Source organism: Macaca mulatta, chromosome 19 (assembly GCF_049350105.2).
Source record: "Macaca mulatta isolate MMU2019108-1 chromosome 19, T2T-MMU8v2.0, whole genome shotgun sequence".
NCBI classification, from domain to species: domain Eukaryota; kingdom Metazoa; phylum Chordata; class Mammalia; order Primates; family Cercopithecidae; genus Macaca; species Macaca mulatta.
This window is the reverse complement of record NC_133424.1, coordinates 68877346-68899289: the sequence shown is the minus strand read 5'-3', so window position 1 is coordinate 68899289 and position 21944 is coordinate 68877346. Positions and strand designations below refer to the sequence as shown.

Genomic DNA, 21944 nt, shown 5'->3' with positions numbered 1-21944 from the left:
AACCTATTCCTTTAAGTCGGCCCATCCCTTCGTTTCCCATAAGGGATACTTTTAGTTAATATAATATCTATAGAAACAATACTAATGACTGGTTTGCTGTTAATAAATATGTGGGTAAATCTCTGTTTGGGGCTCTCAGCTCTGAAGGCTGTGAGACCCCTGATTTCCCACTTCACACCTCTATATTTCTGTGTATGTGTCTTTAATTCCTCTAGCTCCTCTGGGTCAGGGTCTCCCCGACCGAGCTGGTTTCAGCAACTGGCATCCATTCGTGGGGGCTCGAATCCAGGTCGAAGGGTCGCCAGAGTGATGGTTGGAATGGAAAACTAGCTGGAGGATACCCGAGTACTCTTAAAGCAATCCCCATGGTGAGTAAGAAGGGGAACTCAGAAGTGTCAGGGTAACAATGGGACAGGTGTGGGTCTGGTTTGTTCCACCTTGGAACTTTTTCACACTGATGATGAGGAAGAACAAGACTGTAACGAAGTAACAGAAGAGGTTACAGAGCATGTTTATTTGCCAGCTAAAGCTAAAGCGGCAAAGGAAGGAGAGGTTCATCCCTACCCTTCTGCACCCCCTCCTTATTATTTTGAAGAAAAAGACCCTCCAGATCTTTCTTCTCCAGAGGACATTGGGTGAAAAGTAGTTGCCCCAGTGACTGTTCGAGCAGCACCTTGAGAGACCGCCCTTAGTTCTATTCAGACAGGAATTCAGCAAGCTAGACGAGAGGGTGATTTAGAGGCTTGGCAGTTCCATGTTAGAATACACCCCCCAGATCAACAGGGAAATATTGCAGTTACATTTGAACCTTTTCCTTTTAAATTACTCAAAGAATTTAAACAAGCTATAAATCAAGATGGAGCAGGTTCTACTTTTGTAACGGGACTGTTAAAGAATGTTGCTGTTTCCAGTCGGATGATTCCTACTAACTGGGACGCTCTTACTCGAGCTTGTCTAACTCCTGCTCAGTTCTTACAGTTTAAAACTTGGTGGGCAGATGAAGCTTCCATTCAGGCTGCTCGCAATGTCCAGGCCCAACCTCAAATTAATATAACTGCAGACCAACTTTTAGGGGTTGGCGGCTGGGTTGGTTTAGATGCACAACTGGTCATGCACGATGATGCCATAGAACAGCTTAGAGGAGTATGCATTAGAGCTTGGGAAAAAATCACTTCAGGTGGGGAACAATACCTTTCCTTTACTGCTATAAAACAGGGACCAAGAGAACCATACATTGATTTTATAGCTCGGTTACAGGAGTCTCTTAAAAAGATGATTGCACATTTGGCTGCTCAGGATATAGTGTTGCAGTTATTAGCCCATTCTTCTCATGACTCATCTGCCTTCATTTCCACAAAACAAAACACCACATTTCCAGCTGTCATTGGAGAGTGAGAACATTGGGAAAGCTCTGTCACCTACAGAGATGAGGTTATCCATCACCAGGATGACAAAACCCCACCCCAGCATTCCTTCCCGTCTGACCCTTCCGGGGGGGGAGATCATTGTGGTTTTGATACACATTTCCCTAATGGCTAATGATTGAGCATCTTTTCATATACTTGTTTTTCATTCACATATTTTCTTTGGATAAATGTCTATTCAAGCCTTTTGCCTATTTTTAATTGGGTTGTGTTGTTATGGTTAAGTTGTAATTCTGGATTCATGTCCTTTACAGATAAACGATTTGCAAATCTCTTCTCTCATTTCATGAATTTACTCTTTCACTTTCTTGATGGTGTCTTTTGAAGCCTAGATTTTTTTGTTTGTTTTTGAGACAGTGTCTTGCTCTGTCACCTGGGCTGATGTGTGGTGGTGCAATCACAGCTCACTGAAGCCTTGGTCTCCCAGGCTCAAGCAATCTTCTCACCTTAGCCTCTCGAGTAGCTGGGATTACAGGCATGCACCAACTCATCTATTATTATTATTTTTTTTTTTGTAGAGACGAGGTCTCACTATGTTGCCCAGGCTAGTCTTAAACCTCTCCTCAAGTGGACCTCTCACCTTAGCCTCCCAAAGTCCTGGGATTACAGGCATGAGGTACCATGCCCAGCCTTGAAACATAGATGTTTTTAATTTTGATGTAGTCCAACTTGTTTTGCTTTTGTTGCTTGTACTATCTATGAAACTACTTCCAAATCCAAGGTCATGAATATATACCAATATGTTTCTTCTAAGAGTTTTACAATTTGGGTTATTGCATTTAGATATTTGATCTATTTGCATTCATTTTCATATATAGTGTGAGGTAGGGGTACAAATTTTTTTTTTTTTTTTTTTTTTTTGAGACAGAGTCTCACTTTGTCGCCCAGGCTGGAGTGCAGTGGCACAATCTTGAATCACTGCATGCTCCACCTCCCGGGTTCACGCCATTCTCCTGCCTCAGCCTTCCGAGTAGCTGGTATTACAGGCGTGTGCCACCATACCCAGCTAAGTTTTTGTATTTTTAGTAGAGATGGGGTTTCACTGTGTTAGCCAGGATGGTTTCGATCTCCTGACCTCGTGATCCGTCTCCCAAAGTACTGGGATTACAGGCATGAGCCACTGCACTCGGCCCCAAATTCATTCTTTTGCAGGTAGGTATCCAGTGGTCCCACCATTATTTGTTGAAATGACTTTTTTTTTTTTTTTTTTTGAGACAGTCTCACTCTGTCACACACACTAGAGTGCAATTGTGCAATCTCGGCTCACCGCAACCTTTGCCTCCTGAGTTCAAGCAATTCTCCTGTCTCAGCTTCCCGAGTAGCTGGGATTACAGGTGCACGCCACCACCCCCGGCTAATTTTTTGTATTTTTAGTAGAGACTGGGTTTTGCCACGTTCCCCAGGCTGGTCTTGAACTCCTGAGCTCAGGCAATCCACCTGCCTCGGCCTCCCAAAGTGTTAGGATTCCAGGTGTGAGTCATCGCACCTGGCCAAAACGACTCTTCTTATCCCACATTAAATTGTTTTGACATCCTTCTTGAAAATCAATTGACCATAGATGTATGGGTTTATTTCTGGACCTTAATTTCTATTCCATTTATCTCTATAACTATCCTTACGCCAGTACTGCATAGTCTTGGTTACTACAGTTTTGATTTAAAATTGGAAAGTGTGAGTCCCTTTGTTTTGCTTTTTAAATGTGTTTTGGCTATTCTGTGTCCCTTGTGCTTCCATATGAATTTTAGGATCAGCTCATCAATTTCCACAAAAAGGAAATGAGATTGCACTGAACATGTAAATAATGTTGGGAAGCATTGCCATCTTAATAATATTAAGACTTCCAATGTATAAATATGGGATTTTCTTTCAATATTTTATAGTTTTCAGAATCTTAACTTTTGTACTTTTGTTGATTCCTAAGTATTTAACTCCTTTTGATGCTATTGTAGGTAGAATTTTTAAAATCTTATTTTTAAATTGTTCATAGCTTCTGCCTCCAGGAACCCCAAAAAGCCTCCCCGAGGCCCCAAACAACCTTCCCAAGGACCCTCGGGCCATGCTGAGTTAAAAGCTCTCTCTGAAGTCACATTAGTCCCAGAGGAGGCTCACCTGGCAGGGCAGTTTGGTGTCATTCCCATTTCAATTCTTTTGATCAGAGATGCTCCTTCAATTACAATCTCTCTACATAGAATTCTTGACCTGCCAGAGAGGCAGTATAATGGTTTTAAAATCCATAAGACAAATGGTGTTTTTCTCATGGGAAGAATGAATGTATGGGCTTCCAGACCCTTGTCAGGAGACCTGATGTTGCAACACAAGAAACAAATCCAGCATTCCTGCCTTTTGAAGTCTGAACAACATCCTTTACATTATGTTAAGAAATTTCTGGCCTTATAACATAATTTATTAGAGGCCAGCATTTGGTACATGGATGAGTTCAACAAATTCTTAGAACCATGGCAGGCTACTCAAGCCACTTTGTCAATATATTCAGCCTCCTCAAATTTCACTTTCACAAATGCCCCAGATTTTTCTTAATCTACACTAGTAAACTAACTGCTGAAAATTCTTCTAAGATACAGTTACTCTTTGCCCTATTTTAATGTTGTATGTATGTATGATTTTATTTATTTTTTCAAACAGGGTCTGGCTTTGTCATCCAGGCTGGATTGCAGTGTTGTGATCATGGCTCACTGCAGGCTCAAACTCCTGGGCTCAAGCAATCCTCCCACCTTAGCCTCCCGAGTAGCTAGGTGCCACCATGACTGGAAATTTTAATTTATTTTAAGAGATGGGATAGGGTCATGTTACATTGCCCAGGCTGGTCTCAAACTCCTGGTCTCAAATTATCCTCCTGCCTGGGCCTCCCAAAATGCTAGGATTACAGGCATGAGCCACTGTGCTCAGCCTGATTTTGCATTTAATTTTATGGTCATGTTAAATTTACTTTGTTATTCCATGTGAGCAACAATGGAATGGGGGAATAAGATGAATTGTTAGCGGTCTCTTCAGGGCAGCCATATGTATCTATGCAAACAGATGTTAATAGGTGGTATATCACACGAATCCAGAAGTTCAGTATGTTCCAACCCTTCGGATCATCTCCAATATCACCTTTCCAATAGTAGAGCTATATTTTTTTCTATCAATATTCTGCTACCCAAGTATGACCATATATCCTGCTTTGCTGAGGATATGAACACCTGTTGCTAAGTGCCCTGTGCAGTTAGTTATCCCTTTCACTCTCAAAAATGTCCCAGTTTGGACAATAAATTATATGGTAATTGCATTAATCAGTTCAGGCTGCCATAACAATATACCACAGACTGGGTGGCTTAAACAACCAACATTTATTTTCTCACAGTTCTGGAGACTAAAAGTCCAAGATCAAGGGACTGAAAGGGCTGGTTCCTGGTGAGGTCTCTCCTCCTGGCTTGCAGATGGCAGCATTCTTGTTGTGTCCTTACATGGCATTTCCTCTGTGCACATGTGGAGAGACAGAGCTCTGGTGTCTCTTCCTCTTATAAGGACACTAGTCCTATGGGATTAGGGCCTCACTCTTATGGCCTAACTTAACCTTAGTTTCTTAAAGGCCTTATGTCCAAATACAGTCACTTTGGGGTTTAGGACTTCACAAGTAAATTTGGTGGTGGTAGAGGCCAGCATTTGGTGGTGCTGATGGGAACACAATTCAGAAGTGAATTCACAATTCAATTCACAGTGACTCTTGTGAATAAAGTATAAAATTTAACCAGCATTTCACTTTATTTTTATTTATTTATTTATTTATTTATTTTTTTGAGACGGAGTCTCGCTCTGTCACCCAGGCTGGAGTGCAGTGGCCGGATCTCAGCTCACTGCAAGCTCCGCCTCCCGGGTTCACGCCATTCTCCTGCCTCAGCCTCCCAAGTAGCTGGGACTACAGGCGCCCGCCACCGCACCCGGCGAGTTTTTTTTGTATTTTTAGTAGAGACGGGGTTTCACCATGTTAGCCAGGATGGTCTCGATCTCCTGACCTTGTGATCCGCCCGTCTCGGCCTCCCAAAGTGCTGGGATTACAGGCTTGAGCCACCGCGCCCAGCCCAGCATTTCACTTTAACAATGCATAAAAATAGTCTCTAAATTTGGTTATGAGCCATCTTAACCCTATGACTTTAAATAATGTAAGACAGCTTTCAACAATATCATACAAAATCCCTTAATTTTTTTGCCTTAATGCTAGAAATTCAAGAGCTAAACTTTAAGTTATTCAAAGTAGTGAGATACCAGTATTACATATAACTTTTGGATTCAGCGTTCTCCATCCTCTTTAAATTGTCATTATCCAGAACCCTAGACCTCTATTCATCCCAGGTGACTATAATGAATAATAATCAGGTGTTTGCTCATTGCACATCATGAGATGCTTTCCAGTCTAGAAAATAAGTCTTATTTGCCCCATCTCATCCAAAAATCAACTTCCAATACCGGATTTTCCAAAGATTCTAATGCCTATACCCCAATTTTCATACCAAATTCTCTATGATTGTTTCTTTACTTGCAAGCAACTGACCAACAGGAGGCAAAAATCGAGTGCCAGAAAGATAATGGGTAGTTCGAGCAATCACAGACTTAGAAAGTACAAAAACCAGCGTGGTTCCAGGACCAATCAAAAGAATAACTGCATCAAGCTTTTAGGGAGTTGCCATTGGATGACACAGATCCAAATGCCTTTTGAAATTCAGAGACGATTTTATTGGCCACATCCATCAGAAACATATGGTAGGGTATGGCCAGTTACTCAAAAGGAAAAGATGAGATAGTGCAGCCAAAAGGAGGAGGCAAGCGAAACTGGGCAGAGAAAAACAGATGCCTACTATAATATGTATTTTGATTTTTTATTTTCGATATTACAATTGTGGGTCTATACTACAATACAGGTCTGCAATTTTTCATTTAGTATAGCACAGCTATCTTTCAATGACTATACAAATTGGTATTTTTTTCAACAGCTGCGTAATTCCTATTGAATGGATATATACCATAATTAATTTATTCATTACCCTGATGGACACTTAGGTAATTTTAATAGTTTACCATTAATTTTTTTGCCACTAATACATTTACCTACCTTTGTATATTTTGGTTTCCAAGGAATATTAATTAAAAGGGTATATACACAAAGCAATAGATATATAATCAACAATGGAATGCCCTTGTTTCCACACATTCACCAATACCGAATGTTATCACTCAGTCAGTCTTTTGGGGGAAAAGTAGTTAAATAATCACTTTAATTTGCATTTCCTTGATTTCTAGTGATATTGGATAATTTTCATTAACTGCTTTTATTTCATCTTTTGTGAACTGGCCATTAGCTTTGTCCATTTCTCTAAGTTGCAGATTATTATTGGTTTATAATAATACTTTGAATATCATTAATTACAGTCCTTTGTTATATTTGTTGCAAACACTTTGTGTCAGTCTCTCATTTACCTATTGACTATAATGTTTTCCACCATATGAAAGCCTAATATCAGCTTTGGGGTTATGCATTAGTGCTTAGTCTATTTCAAACCAAGGGTACAGAAATATTATTCTGTTTTTCATGTACTTTAATTTTACATTTAGACCTTTAATCTCTCAGGCCTTCATTAGTGTGAAAGGTACAGATCTGTTTTTCCAGTGAGCTAAGTTTCCCAATGCCGTTTAATCCAACCACCTTTTCCCCACTACAATGAAAAATCCTTTTTATCATATATAAGGGGAGTCTGAAACTCCACATTCTCTGGTGAAGCTACCCATCCCCTAGCTGTTATATTTCTATCAGCAGAAGTGAAGAGGGAGCCCCACGCTCCATTTTCTAGCAGTCATGTACTCTGGATAAGAGCTTCCCTCACATAGCCCTCTATACTGCCACAGAAAGCAGTTAAGAAGGAACCCAAGAGCTCTGGGTGCTTCAGTTAAAAAAAAAAAAAAAAGTACTCTTCCAGGGATGAACGTAACTACAAAAGGACAAGGGATTCCTCTTTGAGGATACGAAAATGTTCTAAAACTGACGGTGATGGCTGCACAACCCTGTGAATGAAATAAAAGCACACTTTAAGTGGAGCTTTGTGGCTCCCTCTTCACTTCTGCTGATGGATAGAGAGGAGAGGGTATGGGTGTTCTTCTCCAGAATTGCTTTGTCTCAATAAAGCTGTCACTCAAAAAATACCCTTCCACCAGCTTCTAAATCAACATTTATATAAGTGAATATAACTGCCATGATCTCTGTGAAACCATTAGTCCTCTCTTCCTCCAACACTCAAAGCATCATAAACAGTATCTGCCTTCGGACTATCATGACTATTTTCATTATGCCTTTTGTGTCTCGCAGTTACCTCTAGTTCTTCCCTCATCCTCTAATACCCACATGTTCTGGGGACAGTAAGGTGCCTGATCCAGCACTCCCTAGCTTCTTTTTTAGATCATTTCTCTTTATGGGACATATCATATATTTATCACATGGCATGCATTTAATTTTTTCTGTTCTACTAGATCTGTAAGAGCACGTATTTTTGTCCATTTTGTACCTTATTGTATCCCCCAGCACCTAAAACAGTGTGTGATACATTAGCAAATGTTCAGTTAGTATTAGTACTACATTCCCAGTGTAAACTACATTCCTTGTTAAAATCAAAATTCTACAGATGATCAGAATCAGCTTCTCAACTAAAAAATATATGAACATTTTTATTGGAATATCAATGAACTTACAAATTTAATTTAGGGAGAAATATTTTTATCAGCCTTTCTATACAGAGGCATGTCTAGCCTTCCTATTTTTAAATATTTTAAAAATAAGTTTAAGTTGTAATATCTACATTCAGAAATTAATTGCAGTGTACCTATTTTTATGTTTTGGCATGTCTTGTCAATCTCATGGAACCAGATGGAAGGTCTTATTGCATTTTATTTTATGCTAGAATAATTTTACCACAGGAATTGTCTGTGGTACTTTTATAAAGGTGAAAGTATATTGAATTACCCTTTTCAGTTTGTTTCATGGCTATTAATCTATTCAAGTTTTTTTGGCTTGTTACTTTTAGTTTAATGCTAACCACCCTGGTTAGTCCTACATTCTACCAAATGCTTTTGTTCTTCTTTTGTTTTTCCTTGAGACAGTGTCTGGCTCTGCTCCCCAGCTGGAATTGCAGTGGTGTGATCATAACTCACAGCAACCTCTACCTCCTGGGCTCAAGCAATCCTCCTGCCTCGGCCTCCTGAGTAGCTATGACTACAGGTGTGCACCACCATGCCTGGCTAATTTCTGTATTTTTTGTAGAGATAGGGTTTCACCATGTTGCTCAGGTTGGTCTTGAACTCCTGAGCTCAAGCAACCTGCTTGCCTCGCCCTCCCAAAGTGCTGGGACTACAGGCATGAGCCACTGTGCCCAGCTAAAAGCTTTTGTTCTAATTGACTGATTCTCTCTTCTCAGTGTCAGGTCAAGTGAGAGTTGCTCAACAATGCCACAGAGGGAGTGATAAGCCACCATGTTACCTTGTGTACTATACATCTTTCAATTCTGAGTGTGTTCATCTTTCCTCTCTATCAGACTAGAGTCTTCTGTCTGCTCTAAAATCTTAGTCTTGACTTATTGGTTTGGTTTACTTGCTGCTTAATATGACAGTTTGTAAGGAAACCTTACCTTAATGGCTAGCATTTATTTAGCAGTAACTATATGCCAGTGTGTGCTAAACCCTTGAAATGGATTAATATATTTTCCAAATCAAGGGTTTTAAATGGGAAAGTAAATATATATTTTTATTTTTAAAAGGTTAGGCTGCCTACAGTGTTAAACGTGTACTTGATAGGAGCAAAAGGGGCAACAGTTATGCTACTGCAGAAATCCAGATGAGATGGTTGCGTCTTGGACTATGATGATGGAACATGTGCTGGAAAAAAGCAGGTGGATTCTAGAAGCATTTACAAGATTGAATCTACAGGACTTGGTGGTATGGGAGGGCAGAGGAGAGAATAACTGATGACTCTCCAGTATGAATTCGCTGATGATGAGCAAGATGTACACTCTGCCTGAACGCTTTTCCACATTCTTTGCACTCATAGGGCCTTTCTCCAGTATGAATTCTCTTATGGAGAGTAAGATGGGCAACCTGGCTGAAGGCTTTGCTACATTCCTTACACTCATAAGGTTTCTCTCCTGTATGAATTCTCTGATGTAGAGTAAGGGATTTACGATGGCTAAAGGCTTTCCCACAAACGTTACATTCATAAGGCTTCTCACCAGTATGACATCTCTGATGACAAATCAGGGATGCCCTCTGTCTGAATGCCTTCCCACATTCAAGACATTCATATGGTCTTTTGCCAGTGTGGAGTCTCTGATGTTGAACAAGATATGAGCCATCACTAAAGGCCTTCCCACATTCAATACATTCATAAGGCTTCTCACCAGTATGAACTCTCTGGTGCTGAACAAGATGTGCAATCTGACTGAAGGCCTTACCACATTCCTTACATTCATAAGGTTTCTCCCCAGTGTGTATTTTCTGATGTTGTGCAAGGTGTGCATTCTGGCTGAAGGTTTTGCTGCATTCCTTACATTCATAAGGTTTCTCTCCAGTATGAATTCTCTGATGATGAGCAAGATGCGTGCTCTGCCGGAAAGCTTTCCCACATTCTTTACATTCATAGGGTTTCTCTCCAGTATGAACTCTCTGATGAAGAGTAAGAGACCCACGATGGCTGAAGGCTTTCTCACAGGTATTGCATTCATAAGGTTTCTCTCCTGTATGAATTCTCTGATGTACTGTCAGAGATGAGCCATGGCTAAAAGCCTTCCCACACACATTACATTTGTAAGGTCTCTCTCCAGTATGAATTCTCTTATGCTGAATAAGTCCTATGTGATCAGTGAAAGCCTTCCCACAATCAATACAGTCAAACGGTTTCTCTCCAGTATGATAATATCGCCGATGACGTATAAGAGAAGCATTTTGCCTGAAAGCTTTTCCACAGTCAATACATTCATAGGGTCTTTTCCCAGTGTGAATCCTTCGATGATGAGCTAGGGATGAACAATCACTAAAAGCCTTCCCACATTCAATACATTCATAGGGTTTCTCTCCAGTATGCACCCTCTGATGTTGAGCAAGGTGTGCAAGCTGGCTGAATGCTTTATTACACTGCTTACACTGATAAGGTTTCTCACCAGTATGAACTCTCTGATGTTGAACAAGATGAGCATTCTGGCTGAAGGCTTTCCCACATTCAGTACATTCAAAAGGTTTTTCTCCTGTGTGTATTCTCTGATGTTGAGCAAGGTGGGCACTCTGGCTAAAGGCCTTTCCACATTCAATACATTCATAGGGTTTCTCTCCTGTATGAATTCTTTGGTGAAGAGTAAGGGTTGAGATTTTGCTGAATATTTTCTCACAGTCATTACATTTTAAAAGTTTCTTTTCTCCACAGTCTTGCTTGTGTTTTTTCACAACTGAATGTGTTTTTAAGCTTTTCTTATCTGTATGAAAATTAAACATTCTCTCTTCCATGGGAAAAATCTGTTTTATATAAGATAATGTATTCAGATGAAAAACTGTCCCAGACTTGTTACAGTGGCCTCTTTTTTCAGTAAGAGTATCTACATGAGTGATGATCTCTTGCCTAAAATGTGTCTTCTGGTTTACAAGCTCCCTCTCAAACAAGTCTTCACATTTACAGTTTTTCCCTAATGTTGAACATTCGAGGTCACAGCTTGTAAGTCTTTCCATTATTATTGCCGGGGGTAATTTTTCTTCATAAATATCCTGGTTTAAAGATAATGACTTTGTCACCCACACACACTCCAAGTCTGAAAGATATTAAGAAAGCAAATGTCTCCTTTATTAAATGCTAGAATGAAAACTTCGAAAATGAAAATGTGAATCACATAGTTATTGAAATCCACAAGCAGAGGTACATGTTTTTATGGTTCTTATGTAAGATTAGGTGATACAACTATCCTTGCACTGCTATGATAAATCCTCATTGGTCATGGTATACTATTTCAATATGACCTTTTAAGATTTTGAACCAATATTGATAAGTGAGGTTTGTCTCTAATTTCCCTTTTTGGTGCTATTTTGGTAGATTTTGGTATCAGAGGATACGCTGTATTCATAAATGAAAACGTTTTAAGCTCTCCTTTTTATTCTCTATCCCAGAACAATTGAAACAACATTGGTGATATTTTTCCTTAAAGAACTATTTGGGGACGTGGCTTCTTTTCTTGGGGGAGGCAGTTCCTATACAATATTCTACATTTCTTTCATGGTAACCTACTTGTTTAAATGTTGTATTTCCTCTTGGTATCAGTTATGGTAACCTACATTATTATATTCTCCTAGAATATCATCTATTTTTTCAAATTATTTATGGAGAGCTGAGGAAAATAGATTCATATGATTCTTTTAAGTTCTTATGCATGTGTGGTTATTTATAATTATTTTGTTTTTGTGTTTCCTCTCATTTGTCCTTACAGTTTATATACTGTATTGGTTTTCTAATGAAGTATATACAAAACTTTATAATTTTCAGTAGCGCTACTGTTTCTAATTCATTTATCCCTACTTTTATTTGCAGAAGTATAAATCACTACATATAACTTATCTGGGTTTTCCTTAAATTCTTTTTGTTCTTTTTCTAATATTGTGAATTGGATGTTTACTGATTTTCATTATTTCTTATTTATTAACATACATAGTTAGGACCACAAGTAACCCACAATCCTCTTCTTGGAACTGTAAGAGCTGAAAAGTAGGGCCCGGTATGGTAGTGCATTCCTGTAGTCCTAGCTACTCAAGAAGCTGAGGTGGGAGTACTGCTTGAGCCCAAAAGTTCAACTCCAGCTTGGGTAACATAGCAAGGTCCTGTCTCTAATTTTAAAAAGTAAAATAAAAAAAAAACAAAATGAAGAACTGAAAGTAGGAAAAGTCTATGCTTCAGGCCACAGATTAAACCAGAACCATCTCATCTGAGGTTCATTTTCTTGCAATATATTTCTGTTGTCTCTTATCTAGCTTTCTAAATCAGTAAAACAGCTACAAAGCAAGGGCAATTTGAAAAAACTGAATAAAATACCCTGGGTCAAAAATCCCAGTGAGCACAATATAAGTGGGGAAATGACGTACACAGGGAAAGAAAGTAATATTCATGAGCTAATTTCTTCATCTTTTGTAAGGGTAGCAGAAGATAATGTCTGGAATATCAAGCAGAAAAATTCTAAATGATCTTAAAATATATAAAGACATAAAGGTAACAACTTACAGAACTAAAAACTTTTCTAATTCAAAGGTTGGGTGGTATAAAGAAGAGAGTGAGAAAAAACAGACCTAATAAACAACAAAACAAGAATAAATAACAAAAGAAATACAAAAGAGAAAAAGGCAAAGGGAAGAAAGTAGATATAATACATGTTAACTCAATAAACTCACCTTTTAAAGAAAGGAAAATATTTAAACCAGTTCCAAAAACTAAACATCAGCTTGTCTAAAGGATTCAGAAATGTTTGAAGTCAGGGATGATGACAACAACATGGTGCTTGAGTAGAATTAGGTATATATCAGTAAAACAAGAGCTCAGAAATACACCCTGGTATGCCTAAGAAATCAGTAAAGGTAAAGGAGGTATGTTACACCAGTAGGGAAGAGAATAACCATTCAAAAACTAGTGTTAGAAGACAAGTTTCAGTTTGGGAGGGAGTTTGAGAGGTGTTTTCCAACAAATTTCAGAGAGAAGAACATGTTGAGAACAGTTCCTCTATCTCTAGGTATCCTGCACTTACCTGGGCACAGGCTTCTGGTCATCTCTCCTTTTATCACCCAAGGGTCTTTCTCTTGCTCCAATAAGGAGATCACATCCGGTTTAGAAAGGCAAAGACCTGCATGTAAAAAAACATATAAAAATTGCCTATGCTGTGGAAGACTGTGGGAAATTCTGATAATGGCATAAAAGACTACTGAGTCATGGGGAGGCAAAAGGAGGAAGATACTCTTACCCACTGAAACTAGGTTCCTGTAGTTTTCTAACATCACCTTCTTGTACAAACTTCTCTGAGCAAGATTCAGCCACTCCCATTCATCTTGGGAAAAGTCTATGGCCACATCTGTGAAAGTCACTGAACCCTAAAATGACACAAATATAATCTTGCTCACTCAGTGTTCATATTCCAATGTGGCTCTAGGGTAAAGGGTTATGCTGTTCTCACTTTGGGATTAAAAACACTATGTATAAGTAACTGCACTAAGGGTCTAAATGATCCAGGTCAGGTAAGTTATTGGACAACTTTTCTGCCTAGTTATGCTGTAATGCTGTACATATTAGGAAAAAGAAAAAAATGAGATACTCCTTGCTCTTCAAACATTTGCAATTCTAGGTGGTGAGAATACATTACCATTAAAAAAATGCTGACTACATTCAAAACAGGATATAATCAAGTGCTAATGCAATGCTATTCATGTTAGGAGCTAAATCACTTCTCTACATGGAGAAACTAAAGAGCTCTGGAACTGTGAGAAAAACTTGCAAGGAAGGATGCTGACCTGATGAACAGGATTTCAATCTCCACAATATTTTCTAAGAAATCTTAGTGTTCTTGAGATGTTAAGGGGTATGCCTAAAAAATGAAAGAAAAAAAAACACACCTAGCTATAGTCTTTTCTTCTGACATAAAAATATATTTGTATTAGGAGAGAAGAACACATTTGCAAAGTTGTTTTTCGTTTTCCTTTTTTATTTATTTCTTTATTTTGTAGAGACAGGGTCTCACTATATTGCCCAGGCTGATCTCAAACTCCTGGCCTGTCACAATCCTCCCACCTTAGCCTCCCAAAGAGTTTGGATTATAGGCCTGAGCCAACATGCCCAAAAGTTGTTTTTGGATAATCTAATGGCAAATTATCAGGAGAAATAATGTAATGTGAGCACATATCAAGCAACCTGTATTTTGTTACACGAGCTCCATTTCCTAACCAACCCACAAGGTGATTAACTGGACTGTTACTGGCAGATTTTCAATTTATTTCATGACTTCACTTATATCAACATCAGACTTTTAAATAAATACCAGTTTTGAATAAATCAGAAAAAAGGTCAGATTACTCCAATGAATTTGGTCTCTAGTACTGACTAGCTGGGTGAGGTTGGCCAAGTTTAACTTCCCTGTGCCTATTTTCCCATCTGAAAAATGGAAATATAGTACTTGCTTCACGGCAGCATTGTGAAAATTAAATGAAGAAACAGGTCTAAAGTGCCTGGCATGATGTAATTGCTTGAGAATTGTTGCCTATGATAAGGATGAAGAAAGACAGAAGGGAAAAAACAAAGAGAAGGAAGAGGAGGAGGCCAAGAAGAACAGGTGAAACATTTCATTTAGTATTTCAGTAATAGTTCTTACATCTTATTTTACCTAACTGTAGTATGCTACAATAGTTTAGACATGGTCTTTGATTCTAGATTACCTATATTAAAATACTGTTCTGTTTAGTTGAGCTATTAGCTTTGCTTTTTTTTTTTTTTTTTTTTTTTTTGAGACGGGGTCTCGCTCTGTCACCCAGGCTGGAGTGCAGTGGCCGGATCTCAGCTCACTGCAAGCTCCGCCTCCCGGGTTCACGCCATTCTCCTGCCTCAGCCTCCCGAGTAGCTTGGGACTACAGGCGCCCGCCACCTCGCCCGGCTAGTTTTTTGTATTTTTTAGTAGAGACGGGGTTTCACCGGGTTAGCCAGGATGGTCTCGATCTCCTGACCTTGTGATCCACCCGTCTCGGCCTCCCAAAGTGCTGGGATTACAGGCTTGAGCCACCGCGCCTGGCCTAGCTTTGCTTTTAACATTGAAGATATTTTTATAAACTCAAGAGAACAGTCTATTGTATTTACAAACAATATTTCCCATTTCTGTTGCACTTCCTTCACCCTGATGCTCTAAGTCCCCTTCAGGCATAATTTCTATCTGAAGAACTTCCTTTAGTGATTCTTGTAGAATTCTGGCAGTGAATGTTCTTAGTTTTCTTTCCTATGAATAACTATTTTATCTGCATTCCTAAGGGCTATTTCCCTGGACATAGTATTCTAGGTTGACAGTTCTTCATCATTTTTCAGTGGCTGGTTTTTTAGACTTTTTGTCTTTAGTTTTCAGCAGTTTGATTATCGACTAGAAGGCTTCTCCTGCAGCTCTTTCTGTCCACACCATTACTCACTTGCAGGTTTTGGTCTCTTGAAGGTAAATGCACTATGGTCTGGTGGTACTTCAAATCTGGGGCTTTTTCCCCAATCTGACTGCTACTATTTTTTTTTTTTTTTTTTTTTAGACAGAGCCTTGTTCTATTGCCCAGGCTGGAGTGCGGTGGTATAATCTTGGCTCATGGCAGCCTCTGCCTCCCACGTTCAAGGGTATTCTCATGCCTCAGCCCCTCAAATAGCTGGGATTACCAAAGTGCACCACCACACCTGGCTATTTATTATTTTTTTTTGTAGAGACAGGATTTTACCATGTTGGCCAGGCTGGTCTTGAACTCCTGGCCTCAGGTAGTTCACCTGCCTCAGCCTCCCAAAGTGCTGGGATTACAGGTGAGTCACTGTGCCCAGCCTGCTTGCTACTAACTTTACAGAGACCTCAGATTGCTGTTACAGGCATGCTGTCCTGGTTTTATAGCAACTTTCAGTGGGAAAAAGAGTGGAGTGTGCATAGTTCATCTTAACCTTTATGACAAATTCCGCCACTCTTAAAATATTTTCCTCTGGCAACTGACATGAATGTTTTTGTTTAAAATGTCTAAATGTTCTAAGAAACAAGTTACCTTGGTAGTGTATGTTTTGTGGCATTATACCTAAGAAAAGATGTCATGCTCTGGCCATAAGTTGTTATGCCTATTATAAAAAAAAAAACTTGGCCAGGCACAGTGGCTCACACCTGTAATACCAGAACTTTGGGAGGCCGAAGCTGGCAGATCACTTGAGGTCAGGAGTTTGAGACTAGCCTGGCCAACATGGTGAAACCCCATCTCTACTAAAAAAGAAAAAAAAAATTAGCCAGGCGTGGTGGCACATGCCTGAATTCCCAGCTATTTGGGAGGCTGAGGCAGGAGAATCACGTGAACCTGGGAGGCAGAGGTTGCAGTGAGCCAAGATTGCACCACTGCACTCTGGTCTGGGCAACAGAGTGAGACTCTATCTCAAAAAAAAAAAAAAAAAAAACTACTCCATTAAAAAAATATTAATTTTCTAAGTTTGTACACCAAATTCAATACTTTCTTACAATAAGCAATTTGCAGGTGAAACTAGATTAGCAGTTTATCTTAATCAGAACATGAACTGTAGCTCTGAAGCTTCCATTGTTGGCCATAAAAATAATAAAATTTAAAATGTTCTGGAGTAGGGTCAGTTTGAGAAACTTTAATCCACAAGGAATGAAAAACTAGGAATTTAGTTAAAGAAAATAATCAGAGATGAGGGCAAAAATTCAACCACAAGAATGATTACTGCAACACTCTATTCATAGCAGATAATTGTCAACAATTTACCTATGGAACATCAAGGGGCTGACTAAACAGATTATGGTATTCATCCTAGAAAGAAGAAAGGATGTAAAACATTCCTTGGCATTTAAAGATGTTTACGGCTCCATGGTCAAATGGGGAGAACAAACCTTTGCATACTCCGATCAGAATGCCACCAATTCCACCTGTGCCTGCACTTCCTCCGTTTCATTCAAGGCGTAACTCAGGAATCACTTCCTCTGTGAAGTTCCCCCAACCCTTCCTGCGCTCAGCAGTGCGTAGGATGGTGCAGGTTATATCCTGCTCAAGGATCCCTCACCAAGGAGGCAGGAAGGAGCTAAAATACGGTAGACTTCCTCTTGCCATACTGTGCGGCCTGTCACAGAGCTTCACCAGTAGAGAGGAAGACGCATCTTTTTTCTAATTCACCCAAAGATATCATATGGGCTATTAATGGCCCTTCCCAAGTATTCCACTGTGAGTCTACTCTCTGCCTGCAGCACTTATCACACTGCATAAGTGTTTGCTGCCTTTTCATTTCTCCAACAGATTATAACCTCTCTGAGAATCAGGACTGAGACGTAGGAACTAGGCATGGAAATTTCCTCTGAGGATTGCACTTCTGCTTTGTCGGATGCCTATGAAAAGACTGAGCACAAGGGAAGGGCTCAGACTGGGTCATTTCTTGAATGAAAAATAAACAATGAGTAGGAAGAAGAGAAGGAACCTCTGAGAGGGCACTGGGCTGTGTGAGTCTCTCACTCACTCACAACCCCATCACATCTCAGAAAGGGAAGAAACAGGAAACAGGCCTCAGGGTGGAACTCTTAAGCACAAAATTTTCAGAAGACAACAAGCATTGCCAAATCCTGAAAAGCAAGACTATTTTAGTGGCGACAGGGGGAATACTAACTCACCAGGAACATGGCTTTACGAAGTTTAATTCCTGCCACCTCTACCTCTTCCTGGCTCTTCATTTGGAGAAGAGCTTTACTCTGGCATTGCAGAGCTGGGGATGAGAAAGTAGTAGTGAGAAACCAAGTAGCACTAATAATCAGTCTAAAAATGCTTTCTTCCCTTCAGCTTCTTCTGTCCTCACTCACAATCCTCCCTCCAACTCCCCCACCCCACAGTCCAGATGCTCTTTGGGAGATTTGAAATATATAGCTGGGGTTCCCCTCTGCTCTGGGTTTTCAGGATGAGCATAATATATCTTGACCCCCTCTTCCCATCAGCTACCAATTCATTAACAACAGATGTATTAATACTAGGTGTTCTCTGTGTGTGTGTACATTTTTTTTCTAAGACAGGGTCTCACTCTGTTGCCCAGGTTGGAGTACAGTGACATGTTCATAGCTCACTGTATCTTCAAACTCTGGGCTCAAGTTATCCTCTTGCCTAGGCCTCCTAAGTAGTTAGGACTACAGGCGTGTGCCACCATGCCCAGCTAGTTTTTTTTCTTACTTTTTATAGCGATGGGGGTCTCACTATATTGCCCAATTGCTCACTATATTGCTTGAGGCAATATAGAGTTGGGTATCTGGTCAACTTCCTGGCCTCAAGCAATCCTCCTGCCTTGGCTTCCCACAGTGCTAGGATTACAAGCATGAGCCACCATGTCTGTGCTGTATATATTAATACTCTCTTTAAATCTCCACAATCTTCAATCAGAATAGGGTATACTGTCACCATTTTACAAATGAAAGCTCTGGGAAGTCAAGTCTTTTTCACAAGTCACACGAGTTTGTAAATAAAGAAACACAGTCCCTAACCTAGGTCTGGCTAACTCTACCACAAAAGTTATTTGCTCAGACACCAGAAAATAGCAGAATATATGTCCTCTGTGCAACTGGCCAGGATTTGTGAAGACTCTATGAGACAAATTCCTTGGAGAAGTCCATGTTTCCCAGAGGGAGGCATTCCTTTTGTTACAACAGAGTCCATGTGACTTGCAGACAACTAAACAAAAAAATCCTCGTGAGGCCCAGGATCTCATTTTGTTTTGTGGCAAACTACAGTGTTGAAGCAGTCCCTTGACTCCACTGAGCCACGTTTCCTTAATTAGGAAGAGGATAAAGTATCTGAATTCTGGTTTCTTTCATCTAAATTCCACTGCCTTCTCAAAGGATTATCATAATGATGATAAAAATGAACACATTACATGGCAGGGACTATACCAAGTGCTTTACATGTATGAGGTCATTTAATCCTTATGACAGTACTGTAAGGTATAGAATATTATCATCTCCATTTTACCTAAGAACTTAGAGTCACAAAGTTTTTTTTTTTTGAGACAGAGTCTCGCTCTGTCACCCAGGCTGGAGTGCAGTGGCGTGATCTCCGCTCACTGCAAGCTCCGCCCCCCAGGTTCACACCATTCTCCTGCCTCAGCCTCCAGAGTAGCTGGGACTACAGGAGCCCGCCACCACGCCCGGCTAATTTTTTATATTTTTAGTAGAGACAGGGTTTCACCGTGTTAGCCAGGATGGTCTCAATCTCCTGACCTCGAGATCCACTGGCCTTGGCCTCCCACCGTGCCTGGCCTAGTCATAAAGTTTTTAAGAAAAAAACCCCAAACCTGCTCAGTAGAGGTTCCGGGATATGAACTCTTTAGTTATTTAACCCTTTCAGATTCAGTTTCTTCAATTGTCATAAGTGGGTAAGAAACCTACCTGAGACAGTAGTTGGGGAGACTACATGACAGCCAGTGACTCTGGAGTCAGCCTGTTCTGGATCTGAATCCCGGTTCTGCCACTTACTAGTGATTACTTATCCTCTCTATGATTCAATGTCTTCATCTGTAAAAAAGAGATAAGGTAGTTCCTACTTCATAATGTTGTGAAGTTTGGTGTTGATGCTCCCAAAACGTCTTAGAACTGTGTCTGGCACATTATAAACACTCATTAAACATTAGCTATTACTATTGCATGCAGGAAGCTAAACAAGCAAAGAACAATATGGCTAAAATTAGCCCTTCTTCCCCCTTTCTCTTTATTGGAGTAGGAGGCCAGAGGGGAGGGAGAGAAGCCCAAGGAATGGGGATAGCTTCCGTTACTGACTAGAACGTGTTTAACCCGTAGAAAGGCTGGAATGCCTCGGCATTCCTAGGTGAAGCTGTGAATCTCGCCTTCTTCCCAAGTCCCATCCTACAGTGATAGATGGGACAACGCTCTGAAGGGTAAAAATCTAAATGCTGAGCTCTTTCTTGAAGAGCAGCAGAGTACTCAGAGGTAATGCTATAGTGGGTAATATAACGGGTAGTGTTCTCTCCCCTGGGCCCTTAGTGATATCCCAAGGACCTGAGTCAGGTATCTGGTTAGGTGTCTCTGGCCAAGTCAAGGTCACTCCCTAACTAAACCCAGCTCCACTCTGACCCAAGGTGACCCTCCAAATCTTTGGACTTCCGGGTCCACTAGCCTTAGAAACCGGAGACATCCTCCTCCAGCACCTGAACCCCAAAGGACAGCACCCAAAACCTCAATGTCCACTCCTGCAGCTGCATCCGTCATCTGTCACGCTCACCTGTGTACTCTGTTCCCATGGTCTTCGCTCCTCGCTGTCCTGTGGACATGGAGTCGTGTCCTGAGCTCTGCCCCCTCCAGATAGGGCCGACGGGAAATGCTTCAGCCGAGGCCGCCCCGCCCGGGTACCTTCCCCAGGGTCTAGGGCTTTGCCCACACTGGGCTCTAGGCAGTTGATACAGGGGAGGGCGGGGTAAGCCTCCTCCAGCCAGGTTTCCTGCTCTCGGCCGGTTAACGTGCTTCACTCATTCCATCACACACCACCTTCCGCACGCCGCCGGGACGTGCACGCAGGCGCACATTCGTGGCCACGCACCGGGCAGTCACAACACCGGGCCGCCATCCCCGCGCGCGCTCGCCCAGCTCAGCGCCGCACCACACGCTCACCACTTATGGGCACTCACAGCCACCAGGCCACACGCGCACTCTCACGCCCGCCGCCCACGCAGGAGCCGGGACACCGCCCTCGCCGCGCCCCGGCCCAGCCTCGGCCGCCGCCCCGCCTAGGCCCGCCTTCCCCTCAGCACCCGACGGGGCGCGCGGTTGCCCGGCTTCTGGTCTTCTCCGGAAGTAGGCGCGTCCTCCGCCGCAATGGCCCCTGGGAAGTGTAGTCCCGAACCGAGGCAGCGTTCCGGAAGCGGGCTCCGGCTTTGCGAGGAGCGGCTGCTCTCAAAGCCTGGCGGTTACTGCCCTGTGTCCTCTTTTGGGCCTCTCCTGGTCCTCCTGGTTGGATTAGGCGCCCTCTCAGCCCGGACTCTGGGTTGCCGAAGTACAGGCCGCTTCACTGAAGCGAATCACGGCGCAGGGGTTTCTGGAAGCCATCGCCAGGCTCCGAGTGTTCAGATGCAGCTGCCAGACTCAGGGCACAGGGAACTGACTTCCAGCTCGCAGGAGCGCCCGTCCGTGGTGGATATGGTCGCAGGCGTGGGGTGTGCAGGAGCAGTGGGACAGCACTGAAACGCAGTGGGTAAGGCGTAGCGGCCACCTCAGGAGAGAAAACCATGATAGGGCGGGGCTTGGGGCGCGTGCGGGGCCTACGGGATACAAAAGTGAAGAGATTTGGATTTGTCTGCTTTGCACGCTTGTGACTTTCTGATGGTGCGCGTGTGGAACTTGTTTTATTTCATGTCTGCTAGTTACCACTCTCTGATATACGGTACGCCCCTCATTCCCTCGACCCCATTTTATCTCTCCCTGCTAGAAGGAGGGTTCCGAGAAGGCACACAGGTACTTAGTTTTTTATTTTTTTAGGAAATCATGAAATCTAGCATTGCCAGCCGCACCATGATACATGTTATGGACTGAATGTGTCCTCCCACAATTAATATAATGAAACCCTAACCCTTAATGTGATGACGTTAGGAGGTGGGACTTTGGGGAGGTAACTGGATTTAGATTAGGTCATAAGGGTGATGCCCTTATGATGAGGTCAGTGCACTTATTAAAAAAGAGGAAGGGCCGGGCGCGGTGGCTCAAGCCTGTAATC

General features: G+C 41.5%; 2 protein-coding genes across 6 annotated transcripts in view; one reads left to right on the top strand and one right to left on the bottom strand.

The window, feature by feature from the left end:
- Positions 1–8113: 8113 nt before the first annotated feature.
- Positions 8114–21182, bottom strand: ZNF470 (zinc finger protein 470). 3 transcript variants are annotated; one of them, XM_077979936.1, is made up of 7 exons: positions 20460–21043; positions 19610–19735; positions 17855–17946; positions 13986–14059; positions 13442–13568; positions 13229–13324; positions 8114–11257 (listed from the first exon to the last, which is right to left on the bottom strand). In XM_077979936.1, the coding sequence occupies exons 5-7, from the start codon at positions 13473–13475 to the stop codon at positions 9387–9389; spliced, it is 2001 nt and encodes a 666-aa protein (XP_077836062.1). In that variant the 5' UTR covers positions 13476–13568; positions 13986–14059; positions 17855–17946; positions 19610–19735; positions 20460–21043; the 3' UTR covers positions 8114–9386. The 3 variants fall into 3 exon arrangements, with proteins under 3 accessions (XP_077836062.1, XP_001095505.5, XP_077836063.1); XM_001095505.5 differs by lacking the exon at positions 13986–14059 and having other exon boundaries at positions 20460–21182; XM_077979937.1 differs by lacking the exon at positions 13986–14059 and having other exon boundaries at positions 8114–11213; positions 20460–21010.
- Positions 21050–21944, top strand: part of ZNF470-DT (ZNF470 divergent transcript) — a 19888-nt gene continuing 18993 nt past the window's right edge. The window contains exon 1 of one of the 3 annotated variants that reach the window (XM_077979971.1): positions 21050–21364. In XM_077979971.1, the coding sequence (XP_077836097.1) occupies positions 21050–21364 (315 nt within the window). Of the gene's footprint in view, positions 21426–21944 lie in introns of all 3 variants that reach the window. The other 2 variants (XR_013409725.1, XR_013409726.1) reach the window with 2 other exon arrangements.